This window comes from Aspergillus vadensis, assembly GCF_003184925.1.
Source record: "Aspergillus vadensis CBS 113365 unplaced genomic scaffold BO88scaffold_1, whole genome shotgun sequence".
Classification (NCBI taxonomy): Eukaryota; Fungi; Ascomycota; class Eurotiomycetes; order Eurotiales; family Aspergillaceae; genus Aspergillus; species Aspergillus vadensis.
Genome location: NW_020292039.1, coordinates 2,889,178 through 2,905,450, shown reverse-complemented (window position 1 = coordinate 2,905,450; position 16,273 = coordinate 2,889,178). Strand labels below are relative to the sequence as shown.

The following is a 16,273-nucleotide window of genomic DNA, read 5'->3' as shown; positions in this document are numbered from 1 at the left end:
GTATTAAGTACAGGCGTAGAATCCAATATCACTTATCGCTGGTGGCGGTGCCGAGCGTCGTCATATGTCATCGGTGGCTGACCGGGTTCGATGCCTGATTGCTGCCTGGCTCATCGAAGGCTCCAGCAACTACTCTTTGTTGTCTCCACCTTCCGATCTATTCATCTACATCCTATGCGCTTCCCTTCGCAAGTCAACATGGAGAGGTAATGACTCCTTTTCTTTGGAGCATCCCAGGAGAGGATTATAAAGTACGGCATGCGCTCTATCCAATGCCTTGGTAGCCAATCATTCTTAGGCATCCTCACTGGCCTCCCAACTATGGACGCTGACTCGTGGGACGTACTGAGCCCGCATTGCTATTGGCTATGAAGCAGTCCATACCATGTCGCAAGGGTTATGCGGCTGAACAGACGTGCTATTTGAGACTACTAAGTATTTGATATACGGAGTGGAAGTTTTGAAGGTACTAATACGGAATCCCTTCCATCTCAAGGCCGACATGATCATTCAGATACTATATTACAATGTTATGATTCGACTGCCATTGTGAATCAGTGTAAGCTCGCAGTTAGTTGTGTGGACCCAACCGTTGAAACTTGTCATGCTACCTACCATAGGTATGTGGCATTCAGGGTCGGGAATGCTGCAGAAATCTAGCAATGTCATTACCTGGAGCTCTGGCGAGTCGGTCGTTGTTGGGCGAGACTTTGTGAGATACAACAAAATGAAATAATAATTTAGGCCGATACAGCTCGATTGCAGGCATGGTATCGAAGTTATACACATTTCAACAGGCCGACTCGGATTGCTTCAGGCATCGACTGTCGCTGATACCATGGCATGATTCATACGGGTGTGGTGCAGCAGCAAGGGGCAGCAGTTCCAAAGCTGTCTAAAACAGGAATTAATCACCCCCCACAGTGACAGTCCTGCCATTCTCTCATATAAGTCTAGATAAGCCATCAAATATTCTTGGAATGAAGACCACCACCATGTGCAACTCTTCGCATTCGTCTGCGGCTCAAATGAGGACCTGATTGTGATGCCATCCACAATGGTCAATGAAGGTAGAGGTACGCTTAAAAATTGTCCTCCCTCCGTGTGATCTTTGTTCATTCTTTTCTGTTGACGTCTTGGGGTCCGCAACGATTAACTCTACCAAGCAATGCACCGTCAGCATCCGTATGCCCTTCCCGCCTGGTTTGTAGCGGAGAATGTCAGGACCAAGTCAGAGCATCGGACACCAATCCGTCTACATCAAAGTAGTAACCTTAACTTTCAAAGAGATAAGGAAGTGGGTCCCTGTACGGATACTGATACAGACGGTAGAAGCAATAATGGGATTGACGAGGGTCAAACTGAAGCCGTGGATGAGTATGTCTTTCAAAAGAAGCGATACGCAGAACTCTATGACCTTGCTGCTGCTGCTCTACTCAGCAAGATTTCGTTTCCAAAAGTGAAGCGAGGTGGCATATGGCCTTGCATGGCAGTGGAAGTTGAAAGTTCTGCCTGCGCTACAGCCATAATAGAACACCTAGCAAGAGATATGGGTGCATCCTGCATCTCGGCTGGGCCTGAGGATCTATATAAGCTTGCTCGTGAATTTCATCAACAAGACGAATCGGCTCAGCAGCACGAAGACCAGTCTTTTTGTGCAGATTCTGTGTGTCAGAATGAAAATAAGCCACCGGTATTCTATAAAGAGACGGTAGAGGGTGCAGACTCAGCTATCTGTCTCAATGAGGACCATAGCGACACTGTTTACGCTATATTTGAAGATAGAGATCAGATGATCGATTGTTATTTCGGAGACGGAAAGAGTCTACGGAGTCAGTGCTCAATAGAGTCTATCTTGAATGCTCATCTAGCGAAGATTGAACAAAAGCCTTCGACATCTGAATCTTGGAGCACGGCCTCAAAGCAAAGTGCTCGAGTTATACTCCACCTTCGCAACTCTTACGAGATTGACTGTATATCTTACGATGTCATTCAGAACTTCAGGAATGCCATCATGGAACGTTGGAAGAATAATGAGCTTGTATTGCTTATCATCAGCGATATGAACCATGACTCTCGACGGGAACTTAACATCACACCTTCTTTCATTGTTTGGTTTGATGACCCAAAGTCATTGAAACACCGGATCGCATCAGAAACAGAGAAGAAACAGCTCGACATTGCGAGGAGAGCTAGAAAACTGAAAGGGTCTATACGAGAAAGGCTGCCCTTCGGCTTCGCTTCCGAGTTGCTATCCGACGCCGTACACTTGGATATACCGGATACTTTGTTAACTGATTTCCATGATGATATGGACTACACGCTGATTGCTTGTCAAGTTTTGGGGCGGGTTTGCGTCAAAGGGGTACTGGAACTGAGTGACATACTTGAAGTCTTGCAGCGTAATAGTTGTGAGCAACCGCAGCCACCAGAACCTTCAAGGACTGAGCCTATGGAAGTTGAGGAGCCCAGCTTCTCCAAAACGGTTGATGCAATTAGGAAGAATTGCAACAAGTTCGAGCTAGGGCTCTCAGAATGCATCATCAATCCAGGTAAGGGCGTCTATGGCCAAATTCTGACTCCCAGGCTAAACGGGTAGCAGAAACTCAGAAACACACCTACGAAGATATTATTCTGGAGCAAAATGTGAAGGACCACATAAGACAATTGGTACACTTGTCAAAAATTCAAATCGAGAATTCCTCAAAGACACCCCCGGAACAACCTAGGCCTACAGGAGTCTTACTTCATGGACCTCCTGGCACTGGGAAGACCCATCTTGCTCATGCAATCGCCAACGAGTCCAAAGCGACCATGCTCCGAATCAAACCAGCAGACATCGTCAGCGATGTTGAGGGGGATGCAGAGAAAACAATACATGCCGCATTCACACTAGCCAAAAAGCTATCACCTTGTATTCTGTTCATCGACGAAGTCGATGCCCTGTTTTACCGTCGCTCCGCTGACGATCACCCCTGGCGACGAAGGGCCCTGGCCCAGTTCCTCCAGGAAATGGATGCGCTATCCCAGGATGAAGACACACCCTTCGTCCTGTGCGCGACAAGCCGTCTCACAGATCTAGACGAAGCTTTCCTGCAGCGGTTCCCCAACAAGGTTATGATAAAGTCTCCAGGCGAGGAAGAAAGACTCAATATTCTGCAAACATTCCTCAAAGAATCAGACATTGACCCCCAAGTCAGCCTAAAGACCCTCGCACGTCAATCAGCCGGCCTATCTGGCTCAGACTTGCGGTCACTCTGCGGACAAGCTGCGTTGCACTCTACTATGGATGATACATCCTCGCAGTCAACGGGTAGCGAAATCAAGTCTCCGACCAAAGTCCATCTTAAAGCCCAGCATTTCGCCGAGGCTCTTCGGGACATAAGACCTAGTGTATCAAGGGGTTCCCAGACCGACATAGAAGCGCCTGCTCGTCTCGTCACTCGCGGTAGTATGAAGGTATGTTCGCCTAGCACAGTACATCTAGCTTGATACTAATTCAAGATTATTTGTAGACCGGCCAGAACGGAAGGAATGCGAGAAAAGCGACAGTTGAACCAGAGTCCCCTGTGTCGGATAACGAGACTGCTTTTCTTTAGCTGTGACAAGATAATGAGGATGCTTATATTTTGGCTGGAGTTTGGCTAGATCAGAATAAGGCGACTACTTTGGCTATAATCCCCAATTCTGTTCTGGAGACCTGCAAATGTCGGTGGCACGGCAATTACAATAGTGGCATGAAGGTGGCAGCCCCCGTTTTGACCAATTCAAGGATCGACCATCTTCTCTATATTATTACCTCGCAAGCATTTCGAATCAAACAGTGTTCCATGTCTAACCAATCTGTGGCTCTATTCTAGCATGTTGACTATAGTTCTAAGCAATCAATCAGTCTACGTCTAGACTCTATCATCGTGTCTCGTTTTTCATCGTGACGTCGTGGATAATATCTTTTCCCACCCTCTTCTGACCTCCCTAGAGCTTCTCGCTCCATCCCCATACCGACCACCAACACTTCACCTCCAACGCTCCTCCATCCGCCGACTCCCAATCGTCATAGCCAATCTCCTCGCCCTCGTCCACCACTGCCAGCCCCAACCGTCCCATCCGGTCCCGCAGCTCCTGCACCTGAGGTAGATACGCATCCCGTAGTGGCATTTCCAGCACAACACGGGCATCCAGCCCCCTACTCAGCCAATGCGTGATCGTGTCGACCAGCAACTTCGGGTGACTAGGCGAATACAACGGATCCGCAGCAAGGATGAGATCGTACTGCTCCTGTGCAGTGGGCAGCGGGTCCGGGGTGTCAGTCCAATCAAGAACACCCGTGGTGACAACGCCGCCTGTCCGATTGAGCAATTCAACGTTGAGAGCTGCGTTGTGGGCTAGGTTGGGCACAATGTCGGGAAGGTCTGTGAGGTGGATGGTGGCTGATGAGCCTCGCAGTGCGGCGAAGGAGAGGCCCACGAGCCCTGTTCCGGCGCCGAGTTCGAGGGCACGAAGGGTCTTGTTGTTGTCTGGGCGGGGTTGCGGGGTGGTGGACGTGGTAGGGACGAGGTTGGGAGTTGAGTCGAGGAGATTGTGGAGGCGGCGGGAGAGGAGGTATGAGGAGACCCAGGTTTTCATGCCCAGGTTGTCGGCTGTTAAGGAGGGTTCGTGGAGGGTCAATGTGAATTCTTCGCCTTCGAGTCCATCGGATGTGGTACTAGGGATGCTGAAGACTCGGGACATGGCGGGCATGGCTATTCGCTCGAAGAGCAAGACATCATGTTAGATGCGGCAAGACAATGGCGCAATAAGTACTACAAATATAATATCAGTTCTGCGTACCGGTTCGACCGGAGCGCTCGCTGAGTCGTGCTGCAGCGGCGTCCCAGACGGCCTCCCGGAGCTCGTCAGTGTCGAGCCATGCCAGCGGGCTGGCAATGATGGATGTCAGATAGCGTGTCACTCCGGCTGGCTGCACAGTCCGGGTCTTTGTCGCTTCATGGGCTACGGGCCCGAAACTCCGCGGTTTGACTGTTAGCAGGTCGAGGGCTTGGATGAGCTCAGTGCCGGAGGGTTTAGTATGGATCTGGGGGAGATCGAACACTGGAGCAGGCTTATCAGTACATTATCGCCCCGAGGTGTTAGGGGGAAGTTCCGAGAGAGAAAACGTACCGTGGAGAGGCTCGTCGGGATCGGCGCTTATCATGGTGTAGAAGTTCTGAGGGCTGATTAGTCCGACTACGGATGGTGTAAGTCTATGCGGAGAACGAGAAATCGAGGCTCCAGTCTTATATCGGTGTGCCTGTGGCAAAATAAGATTGGGCGGTTCTGGATGCAGGGCAGCAAAAAAAAAGTCGTGATTTCCCAAATAGGAAAGGCTGGCGGGGACTGTTCCGCGGATCGGATTCGCCGCCCCAAAGATGGGCCGAGATCGAGATAAGAGCATGGATCAATGGCAAATAAGAACAAGCAACTTTCTAAAGCAATAGAACTAATCTCGACTTTGGTATCGCACCCCAGACGCCTGGCACCATGCCCCACTAATACCAGTGAATAACTCCTGCAAGGCAAGTTCAACCCAAAGTGGCCTTGAATCCCAGATATGCTTGCTCAATGTCAAATGCCAACTCCCGGGCCTGGTCTTCACCGAGTTCCTCAGTTGCACGCATCTGATTCAATGTGATCAGCCACTGGATGATCTTGCCCCGGTTCTCAAAGTCGACATCGGTGACTTTATTAACGGACTGGATCACTTCCGACAGAAGCGGGTGCAGGGCGTCCTTGGACACCATGTTCAGCTTCAGTGCATCCAAAAAGGTGATGAAATTCTCGGTAGCCGTCAAGATCAAGCTACCAGATGCTCCTGCAGGTCCTGCTGCTGCTGGAGCCATGTTCGCGGCGGGTGTGCTGTGGGAGGCTTGTTCGACTGTCGCGGGGAGGCCGATGCGGAGACGTTCAGTGGCGCGAGGGCATTCCAGCTACACAGGATCAAGCCAAATGGTCAGACTCCATCGTACAATAAGTTCACGATATTGGTACTCACCTCCCAAGTACGTTTGAAGGTCTCTAGATCGACAAACTCGTTCGCAACAGTCTCATCACCCAAACTGGACTTGTACTGCTTCAAGAGCCGGGTACATGTCTCCGTGTACTCTGCTTCCGTAACCACATCTTTGATATAAGCCTTCTCCAGGCCATCCAAAGTCACGATAATACCGTAGATCTCAGCCAACGACTCGTAGAGATCCCGCTCCGCCGCGCTGGAAGCTAGTTTTACTTCCTACCGCAACAGTTAGTCGATGATCTAGCAACCCTCTTCATCCTCCACGCGACTCACTTCATCAAGATTTATAGACGCCGCCAACGCCGGGTTTGGCGTATAGCTATATGGCGTAGGGGCGTACGCCAACGGTCGCTGGGTATACATGATGGTGCGATGAGGGGAAGAGATGATTGGCATCATCGCGAGGGGAAGGGAAGGCGGTCACCATGACGGGGCCCCACTCACCGCCCCATTCTGCCGCAGGATGTTTTTTTCGTCTCCAGATTTTTCTTGGGCGGAATTTCCGCGTGCTCGAAGTATCTCGACTGCCGTCGTGGTCCTTCATTCTACTTTTCCCACCCATTTTATCCTATCCGTTCGGTCGGGTAGGCAAGCATCTCGGGCACAATGGCCGGATCTCAGAAGAAATCCACCAAGAAATTCGAAAAGAAGCACCTGAAGGACGTTCTCGAACGCCGGAAGGCCAATGCGAAGATCAAGCAGCGCAACCACCTCAAGGACAAGCGTAAGGCCGATAATGCCAAAGACCGCGCCAATCGAGAGGAGGCTACCGAGGAGAGCCCCGAGCAAGTTCAGAAGCAAAATGCTTTCGCCGATATGAACGTCGACGACTTCTTCGCGGGCGGATTCGATATTGCTGATTCTGCCGCGGAGTTGAAGAAATCCCGGAAGAAGGATGTCACACCCAAGATCGGCAAGCGCAAGCGCTCCGATGAGCAGAAGGAGGAGGAGGAGGAGATTTCTGCTGCTTCCAGCGCTGAGGAAGGCGCTAGCGACGAAGACGAGGACGCCGCCTCTCAGTCCAGCGACGCCGATGACTTCGAAGCACACAAGGACCAACTCGAGGCGCTGAAGGAGAAGGACCCTGAATTCTACAAGTACCTGAAGGAAAATGACGCCGAGCTGCTCGATTTTGGTGACCACGGAGACCTTGCGGAAGTGGACGAGCTGAGCGAAGGAGAGGAAGAAGGACCGGCCAAGAAGAAGAAAAAGGCAGCTAAGGAGGAGGAAGAGGAGACGATCAACAATACCCTCACTATTGCGATGGTCAAGAAGTGGCAGAAGTTGATGGAGGAGCAGCACTCGGTCCGCGCGATGAGACAGGCCGTTCTTGCTTTCCGCGCCGCCGCTCATATCAACGACGACGCCCAAGAGCAGAAGTACGCGATCTCCGACCCCGACGTGTATCACCAGGTCCTGGTGACAGCCCTCAGCACCATTCCTCGGGTTCTCGCTCACCACCTTCCCGTCAAGGAGACCGCCTCTGGCAAGATCAAGGTGTCTCTGGATTCGAAGAAGTTCAAGACTCTCACGCCTCTTATCAAGTCGCACACATCGTCGGTCCACGAGCTGCTCACCAACCTGTCCGATGAACAGACTCTGAAGCTCACCCTCTCCTCCATCGAGCCTATGCTTCCCTACCTCCTTCAGTTCAGAAAGCTACTCAAGGTCCTTATCAAGACCATTGTCGGAATCTGGGCGGACGTTGCTACCACTGAGGCCACGCGCATCACGGCCTTCCTTATCCTCCGCCGTCTCATGATTATCGGCGATGCCGGCATCAAGGAAACCGTCCTCAAGGCTTCCTACGAAGGTGTCGTCAAGGGCAGCCGCAACACAACCGTGCACACCCTTTCTGGCGTGAACCTCATGAAGAACTCCGCCGCAGAGCTCTGGGGCGTCGACCAGAACGTCTCCTACACAACAGGCTTCAACTTCATTCGCCAACTCGCCATGCACCTTCGCAGCAGTATCACCAACACGTCCAAGGAATCGTATAAGACCGTCTACAACTGGCAATACGTACACAGTCTGGACTTCTGGTCCCGCGTCCTTTCCCAACACTGCGACGGCCTCGCCGAAGCCAAGGCAGGCAAGCAATCCGCCATGCGCCCCCTCATCTACCCCGTCGTGCAGATCACCATCGGTGCTATGCGCCTAATTCCCACAGCGCAGTACTTCCCTCTTCGCTTCCAACTCACCCGCTCCCTCCTCCGCCTCTCCCGCAGCACGGGCACCTACATCCCCCTTGCCTCCAGTCTCCTCGAAGTCCTCAACCTGTCTGAGATGCGCAAGCCCCCGAAATCCAGCACTTTGAGGCAACTCGACTTCAACACAGCCATCCGGGCACCGAAATCCTACCTCCGCACACGCGTCTACCAAGACGGCGTGGGCGAGCAAATTGCCGAACTTCTGTCTGAATTCTTCGTCCTCTGGACAAAACACATCGCCTTCCCGGAACTCTCTGTCCCCATTGTCGTCTCGCTGAAGCGCTGGCTGAAGCAGGCTAGCTCCCGGTCGGGAGGTAACAAGAACGCCAAGGTCAATCAGATGATCCTGCTGCTCGTGCAGAAGGTGGAGGCCAATGCACGCTTCATTGAGGAACGCAGATTGAGCGTCTCTTACACGCCAAGAAACCGTGCTGAGGTGGAGACATTCCTGAAGGATCTGGACTGGGAGGCTACGCCGCTGGGAGCTTTCGTTAAGTCGCAACGGAAGTTGAGAGAGGAGAAGGCCAAGATTCTTGAGCAAGGTAGACGCGAGGACGAGAAGCGGAGAGCCCAGGAGAAGGAGGAAGCTGGGAAGGATGTCATCATGGATGATGTAATTAGTGAGAATGATGACAGTGATGATGACGATGAGGACGAGGTGGAGGATGAGAGCGAGGCTGGTTCAGGTGATGACGGTAGTGAAGATGAGGAGGAAGAGGAAGAAGAGGAGGAGGATGAAGATGAGGAAGAGGTCGAGTTCGAAGAAGAGGAGGATTAAGCCGTTTAATCAGGCTCCTTTTGTACCCTTTTTTTTTATTTCTTTTTTCACTGTCTTGTTATATATCAGTCGTAGCTTTATGGGATATATCTTGTCTGGTCTACTGGTGTCAATATAAAAGTTAGAATACGTGTGTGGTCAAAGCTGTTTTGTTCGTATGTTGCGCCATAGTGTACACCACTTCCAACAAGTGCCAAAACAAATATATGTGCAATAACTTGATTGATCGCGTACTGTATACTCTAGAACTAGAACAAAATCACAAAGAATCACAAACAAAATCACAAACAAAATAATCACAAGAACTAATAACAAATCAGAAGAAACAAAAAATGAATCATTGCAACCAACCACACAACATCATACTACACACCTTTTGTGATAACATGACCTTCACCATATAACCCAACAACACAGATATTCTTCAACCGAACATTCGAAGTGAGCGAGCACTTAAACCGAACCTATAGGCATCTTATCACTCCCCCAAGCACGAGACTGCTCACGTCTCATAGCAGCATCTTCCTCCTCGGCCCACTCAAGGGACTCATTCGGCAGCATAACAGCGCGATCAATAGCGACCGGAAGACCCCTGTGGCGACCACGCAGCATGACAGCCGCCAGGATAAGCTTGCTGATGGTATGCCATGAGGAACAGAACGAGGCATTCGAGCTCGGAAAGCCCACACTGATGCCGACGCAACCGTAGGCGGAGACGACCTCGAAAATAATGTTCAGGGTCGAGTATGCCACGGGCATGCGGCTGTAGTTGCCTGATTCTGCGATGGCGATGAGGAAGACCGCAAGGGCGATCCACCAAAGGTCATGGCTCAATTGGGAGCGCAGTTGCTGGTGGACGAAGTAACTGCGGGATGCTTCGGGGGTGGATGCATCTTGGCGTCCGAGAAGGTGGTGTCGGACTAATTGGATGAACATGTTTGGAGAGGTTTTCTCTTCGGTCTCATCGTCTGTGTTGTCATGGGCGTAGATCCCGAGAGAGCGCTCTTCGTATACGTTTGTGTTTCTGTGGATGTTAGTGGTGGACTGGGAAGGAGAGGAGCGGTTGTTACTGACCTCATGGTGACTAGCACAGGGTATGCTGATACATACTACATTGGGGGTTAGTCGGTTGATTCCTTTTGGCTCGAAATACTGATAAACTGACCATCATGAGGACTGTGGGACGTTAGTATAGTTCTGGTCAAAGTCTGGGGGGAGTAAAGTGCTTACCATATAGAACAAGTAGTCCTTGGCGGAGATTCGCAATCGTGACGACGTAGAAGCCGCCCGCTCGTACAGCTAGACAATAAAATGTATCAGATAAATATGATAACCCATAACGAAGTTGGGTTTAATACGAACCACAAGCCTGGAACAGTCCGTCTAGGACCCGATAGCCCGTCGGCAAGCTTTCGATCTCCTTGTTCCCGATTGAGAGGACTTCAAAGCCAGCCCAGTCGATCGCATTCAAGATGATAATGGTACCGAGCAAGTACCATGTATGTCTCCTTGGGAAGAGATTTGTGTAGACCTACGCTTGGATTAGCGCCTGAAACTGTGCAGAAACTTGATGGTCGATGGCATACTCTTCTGGGATGGTCAAGGATGAAGTCTAGGGTGACCTTCCAGGCCGCCCATGACGGCTTATCCGGGATCACGCATCTCATTGCCCAGATAATAAACCGCAAAAAGCATGGATAGAGCGTATTCCCAGATAGAATCAAGAAAGCCATGGTAAGCAAAGGGTACGCACTTGATAACGATCAGCATACTTTCAATCGTAACACACACATGGAAGATCATACTTTGTCTGGAATGCAGTCATATTCGCATCCAAGAGCGACATGCCGCTGTTCACAAATGCGGACACGGCAAAAAATGCGCCTGTCCAGAAAGGCGATAGGCCGTTTGCTCGAGGTATATCTGGATGATTCACTGCAACCCAGGTACCCATCCCAATGATACCACAAAGGAGGAACAGGACCCAGTAGAGGGCAACAATGACCAGCAGAAAGGAAACAGCCTTATACTCGACACCTCCAAGTCTCTCTCGCTCTTCAGGGGTAAGCCCATGGAACTGGGAATTTCGTGCGATAGATCCTTTCGATCTGAAGTACTTCTGTGTGCCCTTGATAAGGCCTTTGAGCGCAGGTAGGTCTGCTTCTTCATCGTTCTGAGTCACTATTGGCGCAGCATCTCGGGGGTGGTTATTCAAGTCAAGACGGGCCCCAACGCCTACCATGGGGAAAACGCGGTGGTGGTGATGATGCTTCTGACGTGCCCTCATATGGTTGAGGGTGACTTGATCATCGTCGACCCATTGTATCTGGTCGTCAATTCGTACGCTGTCGTAGTTCTCCGCAGGTGCAGCTCCTGCTGTCACCGCGTGCTTGACGTCAACGGTAGTGCCGTCAATTTTGGCCAGCTGATAGTGTTCCAAGATTGGTTCAAGTGAGGTCGATTGAGGCTGATGACCGTAGGCATTCGTGTCGTCTCCCACCAGTTGTTGCCCTAATGCTTCACGGGCACGTTCAAGTGGAATATCTTGATGCTCCGCTTTGTGGGCACGCCCAGGTAGTATGCCTTGTTGCTCGAATGCTCTACGCGCACGTTCAAGTGAGATGCCCTTGAATTTGGCTTGAAAAGCGCCCATCCTGACGAAAAGCACCGTAATCGAGATGAGAATAGCATGGCCCAACAGTAAGAGTGCGAAGAGAATAGACTGTTGGAATGAATTCATGGAAGAAAGGTCGACCTGTTACGGGTTACTTTACTAGCTCTGTCGGGGGAAGCAAACCGAAGCAACATACGGTATTCAGTCCAGCACCCGTCATAGCACTGATACACAGAAACAAAGAGTCTGTGTATGAAACACTGCGCCGCGGGGTCGAGGAACCCCAGAATATGACGCTGCATATCAAGGACGTCGCAATAAAGTACACATAATGAAGTGTGAGGAAATTGAATGGCGGAAGCATGGCAATTATGCTTCGACTCAGAAGCTGCCGCCAGCCTCGAGCTAGGGATCCGTCATGTCAGTAACTGAGGATAACTAGTTTGCGGGATCTAAGATGGTGGATATAGTAGCTCCTCTCCTTTCTTACATGCTTATGGCTGCTTTCGTAGCCATGATGATATGCAAGGGGCAAAAATCCAGGCCAATTTAGAGGATTACAGCGAAGAAAGGGCACCTAGAAGGCATTCAAGCAAAGACGGACTTACAAGTCATGCTGGCAAGCTGCGACGCGCGCAAGATTTGTCAAGAGGATCAGGCGGCTGTGGGGGGAGCGCACACCGCTAGCCACAAGGGTTTTGCAAAAATTTCTGAAGGGTTCTTAGACGTGTACGATAATTCATGTTTCGATTTCTGATCAGTCGTAGCATAAGCAGTCCAGTCAAGGTCACTGATGGTAAGATGACCTGAATGGTAAACAATATGAGTGGGTAGAAAGCTTTGGTGTTGACGCAGTGCTACAATAGATAGCAGTAAATAGTAGACGCAGGGTTTATCTTCGGCAAGGGTCGCGATAGTAGTAGCTTGGAGAAGGCAAAACAAAGTTCGGAAATTCCTAGTTTTTGATCAAATAGTCAAACTTGGAAAGATAAAATCGGCGAAAAAGCGTATGTTATTCCATTGCAGCGAACATTTCGACAATAAGACTCAGGTTGTTCAAAAGTTGTTGTGTTTGTAGGGAGGAAAGAGCGAAAAAGCCTGCGGCAAAGAAAAAACGGCTGGCGGCTTCGTGGGACGGCAACGTACGGCAACGTGATTAAGCACTGCGGGCCGAGATTGGATCTTCGCCTCCCGCTGGTTTCGGCTTCAGTTCCCATCTCCCTGTAGGGCTCTTCTTCCTCCGGCTATCTTCATGGAGAGTTGCCATCCAAGGAGGAGAATTGACAGTCTTATTGCCGTATGAATATATACGTATTTGAATGGTGACTGCTCATGATATTCTCCAGCACAATTGTTCACCGCTCTTCTTTGAGTCTGTTCTTGTTGCTTGATTGCCACGGGTACCAATGTCACCCTTTCAAAGGCCTGGATAATAGGACTGTTGGAAACAGTAGCCTGGGTAGTTTGTGACACACGCATCATAAGCTCAAGATATCAGTCGTGGCCGGCAAACTAATCGGATTCCAGCATCAGTATCGATGCAGTTTCTGCCGCGCCTTCTTTTCTATTGTCTTTGCCAGGGATACCACGCACTTGATTTTCCGGCTCCATTCGACTCTTCGGGGTGTATAAAAGGCCTATATCCACTCTCTATATTAATCGTGGGCTCCTCAATTCATATTATGAGTATTCACACTACTTTGGACCCTGTAGTTTGGTGTCATGTCATACAAGGTCGGGGTTGTCGTGACAGTCGATCGCGCTACATATGCGAACCTAAGGTAGTGCAATTCTCGTGTCAGTTCTGATCCTATATGATCGATATACTAACGAGACCCATACCACGTCTGATGCCTGAATATGGTTGTAACCCGACTTGTTGACAGGTATCATTGTGGACTGGTCACCCATGATTCAAGGGCTTTTTGCCGAGAACTTGAATAGAGCTCCTGTGTGTACTTAGTAACGAGACCAAAGTGCAGCCTCATCCACACGCAATAGATGCAGCTGTATATATACCAGACTCGACACAGCCATAGCTCCGGAATAACATCATTGAGGAAGATAAATCTGCACGCGAATGATTGTTGGAAGTGAGGGGGAAGTATAGTCGAGAGTCTGTCCCAAACAGGAATAGCCAGCCTGTCACTGTAGAATGACGAGATCTAATAAATATTATAAGTTGACTATAAACTGACTACAACTCACTGAGATTATTACTGAGCACACTGAGACTTAATCAAGACAAGAAAAAGGTCAGGGCCTTGAGAAACTAACCCAACGATCAGACTTCTCCTGCATTAGACTAAGAATCCACGGGTTCACATATCCCTGAGCATGAAAGAGTGCTCTTATGATGTGAGAGTAAATTCAAACATGTTATGGTATGTTTAATTCAGGCAGTTTGGTGTTCGCACTGCAATACTAGTGCAATCATACTGGTTCATGTTCTCAGGCCCAATGTAACCTCAACCCAACCATTCTTGTTGCCTTGACTCGGAGGGCAGTTTCCTCCACGTCTAACAATACTATTATGAAATTGTATCTCTTCATAAAGTTCTACAACTCGGACAATCACATGCAGCAGTTTGAACTGAAAACTCAAAAAGAGAGCCAGTCTAGACCTGGAAAGGAAACCGATGCGAGCTTGTTGGGTTGGAAAGCGGTAAGCCGCAACCATTTCTTCAGGTAGCCTGTAGATCTCCAGACCCAAACAGTCAATCATCTCTCTCTCTTCAATACCCTATCATCGTTGATTGGCGACTGCTAAGCGACAGGTACGCGAAGATGCGATCTGCGGGTGATCCTCGGTGCTTCCCATGTCTCCGAGGCACAGTAATGCGGGGTCTACATGTTCCATGCGTTCAACATGCACTGCCGGGCTTCATGTGCCGAATACTTAGTTTCCCTCCAGGTTTATCTTTTGCTCCTTTAGGTGAAAGAGGCTCCCACCATGATCGATGTCAGGATACCCTTTATGTCCATCTGATATTTTGTTGGGAAGACTGATCCGCTGTTTGATGCTTGGAATTATCAATGGAAGGAAATCCTTCACATGAAGGTAAGTCTTTCGCCCGAGCGTCCGAACTCCGAAGACATAGTATAAAACATCATGGTCTCAATTCCTGGGGAAAGGCATCCCATGGTATCAAAAAATAATATACCGCCATCATGACTTCTGCGGGCAACCCAAAAGATTCTATGAAATCCACATGGCGTACCGGCAACCGGGACGAATGGGGCTTCAGCCACTGGCTGCTGGAGCTGCTCAATGTTCATCCCATTGCACTTGATCAAAAAGTGCCGGTCCATTCCAAGCAGGAGAAGCTACCTTATATGCCCCAGTGGTCTCTTAACCTTTGGGTTCTCTTTTATGCGGCTGTTCCGCTCGCCATCAATCAGGCCTACATCTCATATATGGGCCACAACCTCGGCCCATTTGCTCTGTTCAATCTATACTTCTTCTCGTTCAACGCGACAGTCATTCACCAAGTCAAAATGCTTCGTCGCCTCGGACATACCTATGGCTTCCTTGACGGTGACCAGCATGAACGCGACGGTATTCCCGATGTTGGTGTGCGGAAGGTTACCGCCTCGCTCTACAAGACGACCGGCTCTCGCCTCGTTATGGCGATCTACCTTTCCTACTACAACCAAGCACCCATGGCCATGGACTGGACATGGCTCCCACTAATGATCGGCCTCTATGGCATTGTGCTTGACTTCTGGTTCTACTGGTACCACCGCATTATGCACGACGTTAGCTTCCTCTGGAAGTACCATCGCACTCACCATCTCACGAAACACCCCAATCCCCTCCTCGCCGCTTATGCAGACCACGAGCAAGAGTTCTTCGACATGGTCGGTGTGCCGTTCATGACCTACATGAGCCTCAAATTCATGGGTCTTCCCATGGGCTTTTATGAGTGGTGGATCTGCCATCAATACGTCGCATTCGCGGAGGTCTTTGGACATAGCGGTCTTCGTGTCCACATGACAGTGCCATCAACACTGAGCTGGTTGCTGCAGTGGATGAATGCCGAGATTGTCATTGAGGATCATGACCTTCACCACCGCAAAGGATGGAGGAAGAGTCATAACTATGGCAAGCAGACTCGCCTGTGGGACCAGATCTTTGGCACGTGCCATGAGCGTATCGAGTCTGCCGAGAGCAACGTTGACTATACGAAGTCTGTCTATATGCCTTTGTTCTAGACTGCCGCGATTGGAATATTTGTATCGGCTCTCCAACAGGTCTCGAACATGCAGTGATTGCTGCCGGATTTTCACGATGAAGATGGATGATTTAGATATTATATGACGAGGTCACGACAATGATGAACAATATCAATGGTAAGTGGTCAGCAAGACAGAAAGGTACAAACTAGCGCCAGCCATATATACACTTAGTACATATATTTGTTATTTCGGGTCAATCAGAATATACAGCTTCGTATCTCTCCAACACGTCATTCCACCACATAAGCCGCAACAATAAACCCAGCACAAGTACTTAGCTAACTATCCACTCAACAACATCATTGATACACCTAGATCAAATCATCATCCCTAGACACAATCTAGACCACCCCTCAACCCTGTCCCTCCCCAAACCAGAA

The 16,273-nt window shown here is 49.9% G+C and overlaps 7 protein-coding genes across 7 annotated transcripts; 4 read left to right on the top strand and 3 right to left on the bottom strand.

The window, feature by feature from the left end:
• Positions 1–1,041: 1,041 nt before the first annotated feature.
• Positions 1,042–3,492, top strand: BO88DRAFT_378914 (ATP-binding protein; the record flags this gene model as incomplete). The annotated part of the gene is made up of 3 exons (XM_025704457.1): positions 1,042–1,203; positions 1,236–2,552; positions 2,600–3,492. The coding sequence occupies exons 1-3, from the start codon at positions 1,065–1,067 to the stop codon at positions 3,490–3,492; spliced, it is 2,349 nt and encodes a 782-aa protein (XP_025568820.1). The 5' UTR covers positions 1,042–1,064.
• Positions 3,493–3,975: 483 nt separating this feature from the next.
• BO88DRAFT_326990 (S-adenosylmethionine-dependent methyltransferase) lies at positions 3,976–5,194 on the bottom strand (the record flags this gene model as incomplete). The annotated part of the gene is made up of 3 exons (XM_025702486.1): positions 3,976–4,742; positions 4,831–5,091; positions 5,161–5,194. The coding sequence occupies 3 exons, from the start codon at positions 5,192–5,194 to the stop codon at positions 3,976–3,978; spliced, it is 1,062 nt and encodes a 353-aa protein (XP_025568819.1).
• Positions 5,195–5,561: 367 nt separating this feature from the next.
• Positions 5,562–6,415, bottom strand: BO88DRAFT_327255 (ESCRT-I subunit protein VPS28; the record flags this gene model as incomplete). The annotated part of the gene is made up of 3 exons (XM_025702504.1): positions 5,562–5,966; positions 6,032–6,268; positions 6,326–6,415. 3 exons carry the CDS (start codon positions 6,413–6,415, stop codon positions 5,562–5,564), a joined length of 732 nt encoding a protein of 243 aa, XP_025568818.1.
• Positions 6,416–6,549: 134 nt separating this feature from the next.
• BO88DRAFT_400684 (mRNA-binding ribosome synthesis protein NOC2) lies at positions 6,550–9,305 on the top strand. Its single transcript, XM_025705653.1, has one exon. It carries the CDS (start codon positions 6,659–6,661, stop codon positions 9,038–9,040), a length of 2,382 nt encoding a protein of 793 aa, XP_025568817.1. The 5' UTR covers positions 6,550–6,658; the 3' UTR covers positions 9,041–9,305.
• On the bottom strand, positions 9,226–12,732 carry BO88DRAFT_400683 (putative potassium transporter). The gene is made up of 9 exons (XM_025705652.1): positions 12,263–12,732; positions 11,851–12,059; positions 10,846–11,795; positions 10,627–10,792; positions 10,403–10,571; positions 10,271–10,339; positions 10,206–10,216; positions 10,115–10,149; positions 9,226–10,064 (listed from the first exon to the last, which is right to left on the bottom strand). The coding sequence occupies exons 1-9, from the start codon at positions 12,267–12,269 to the stop codon at positions 9,494–9,496; spliced, it is 2,187 nt and encodes a 728-aa protein (XP_025568816.1). The 5' UTR covers positions 12,270–12,732; the 3' UTR covers positions 9,226–9,493.
• Positions 12,733–13,075: 343 nt separating this feature from the next.
• On the top strand, positions 13,076–13,503 carry BO88DRAFT_29932 (uncharacterized protein). The gene has a single exon (XM_025702411.1). It carries the CDS (start codon positions 13,193–13,195, stop codon positions 13,460–13,462), a length of 270 nt encoding a protein of 89 aa, XP_025568815.1. The 5' UTR covers positions 13,076–13,192; the 3' UTR covers positions 13,463–13,503.
• Positions 13,504–14,404: 901 nt separating this feature from the next.
• Positions 14,405–16,045, top strand: BO88DRAFT_400682 (sterol desaturase family protein). Its single transcript, XM_025705651.1, has one exon. It carries the CDS (start codon positions 14,826–14,828, stop codon positions 15,867–15,869), a length of 1,044 nt encoding a protein of 347 aa, XP_025568814.1. The 5' UTR covers positions 14,405–14,825; the 3' UTR covers positions 15,870–16,045.
• Positions 16,046–16,273: the final 228 nt, after the last annotated feature.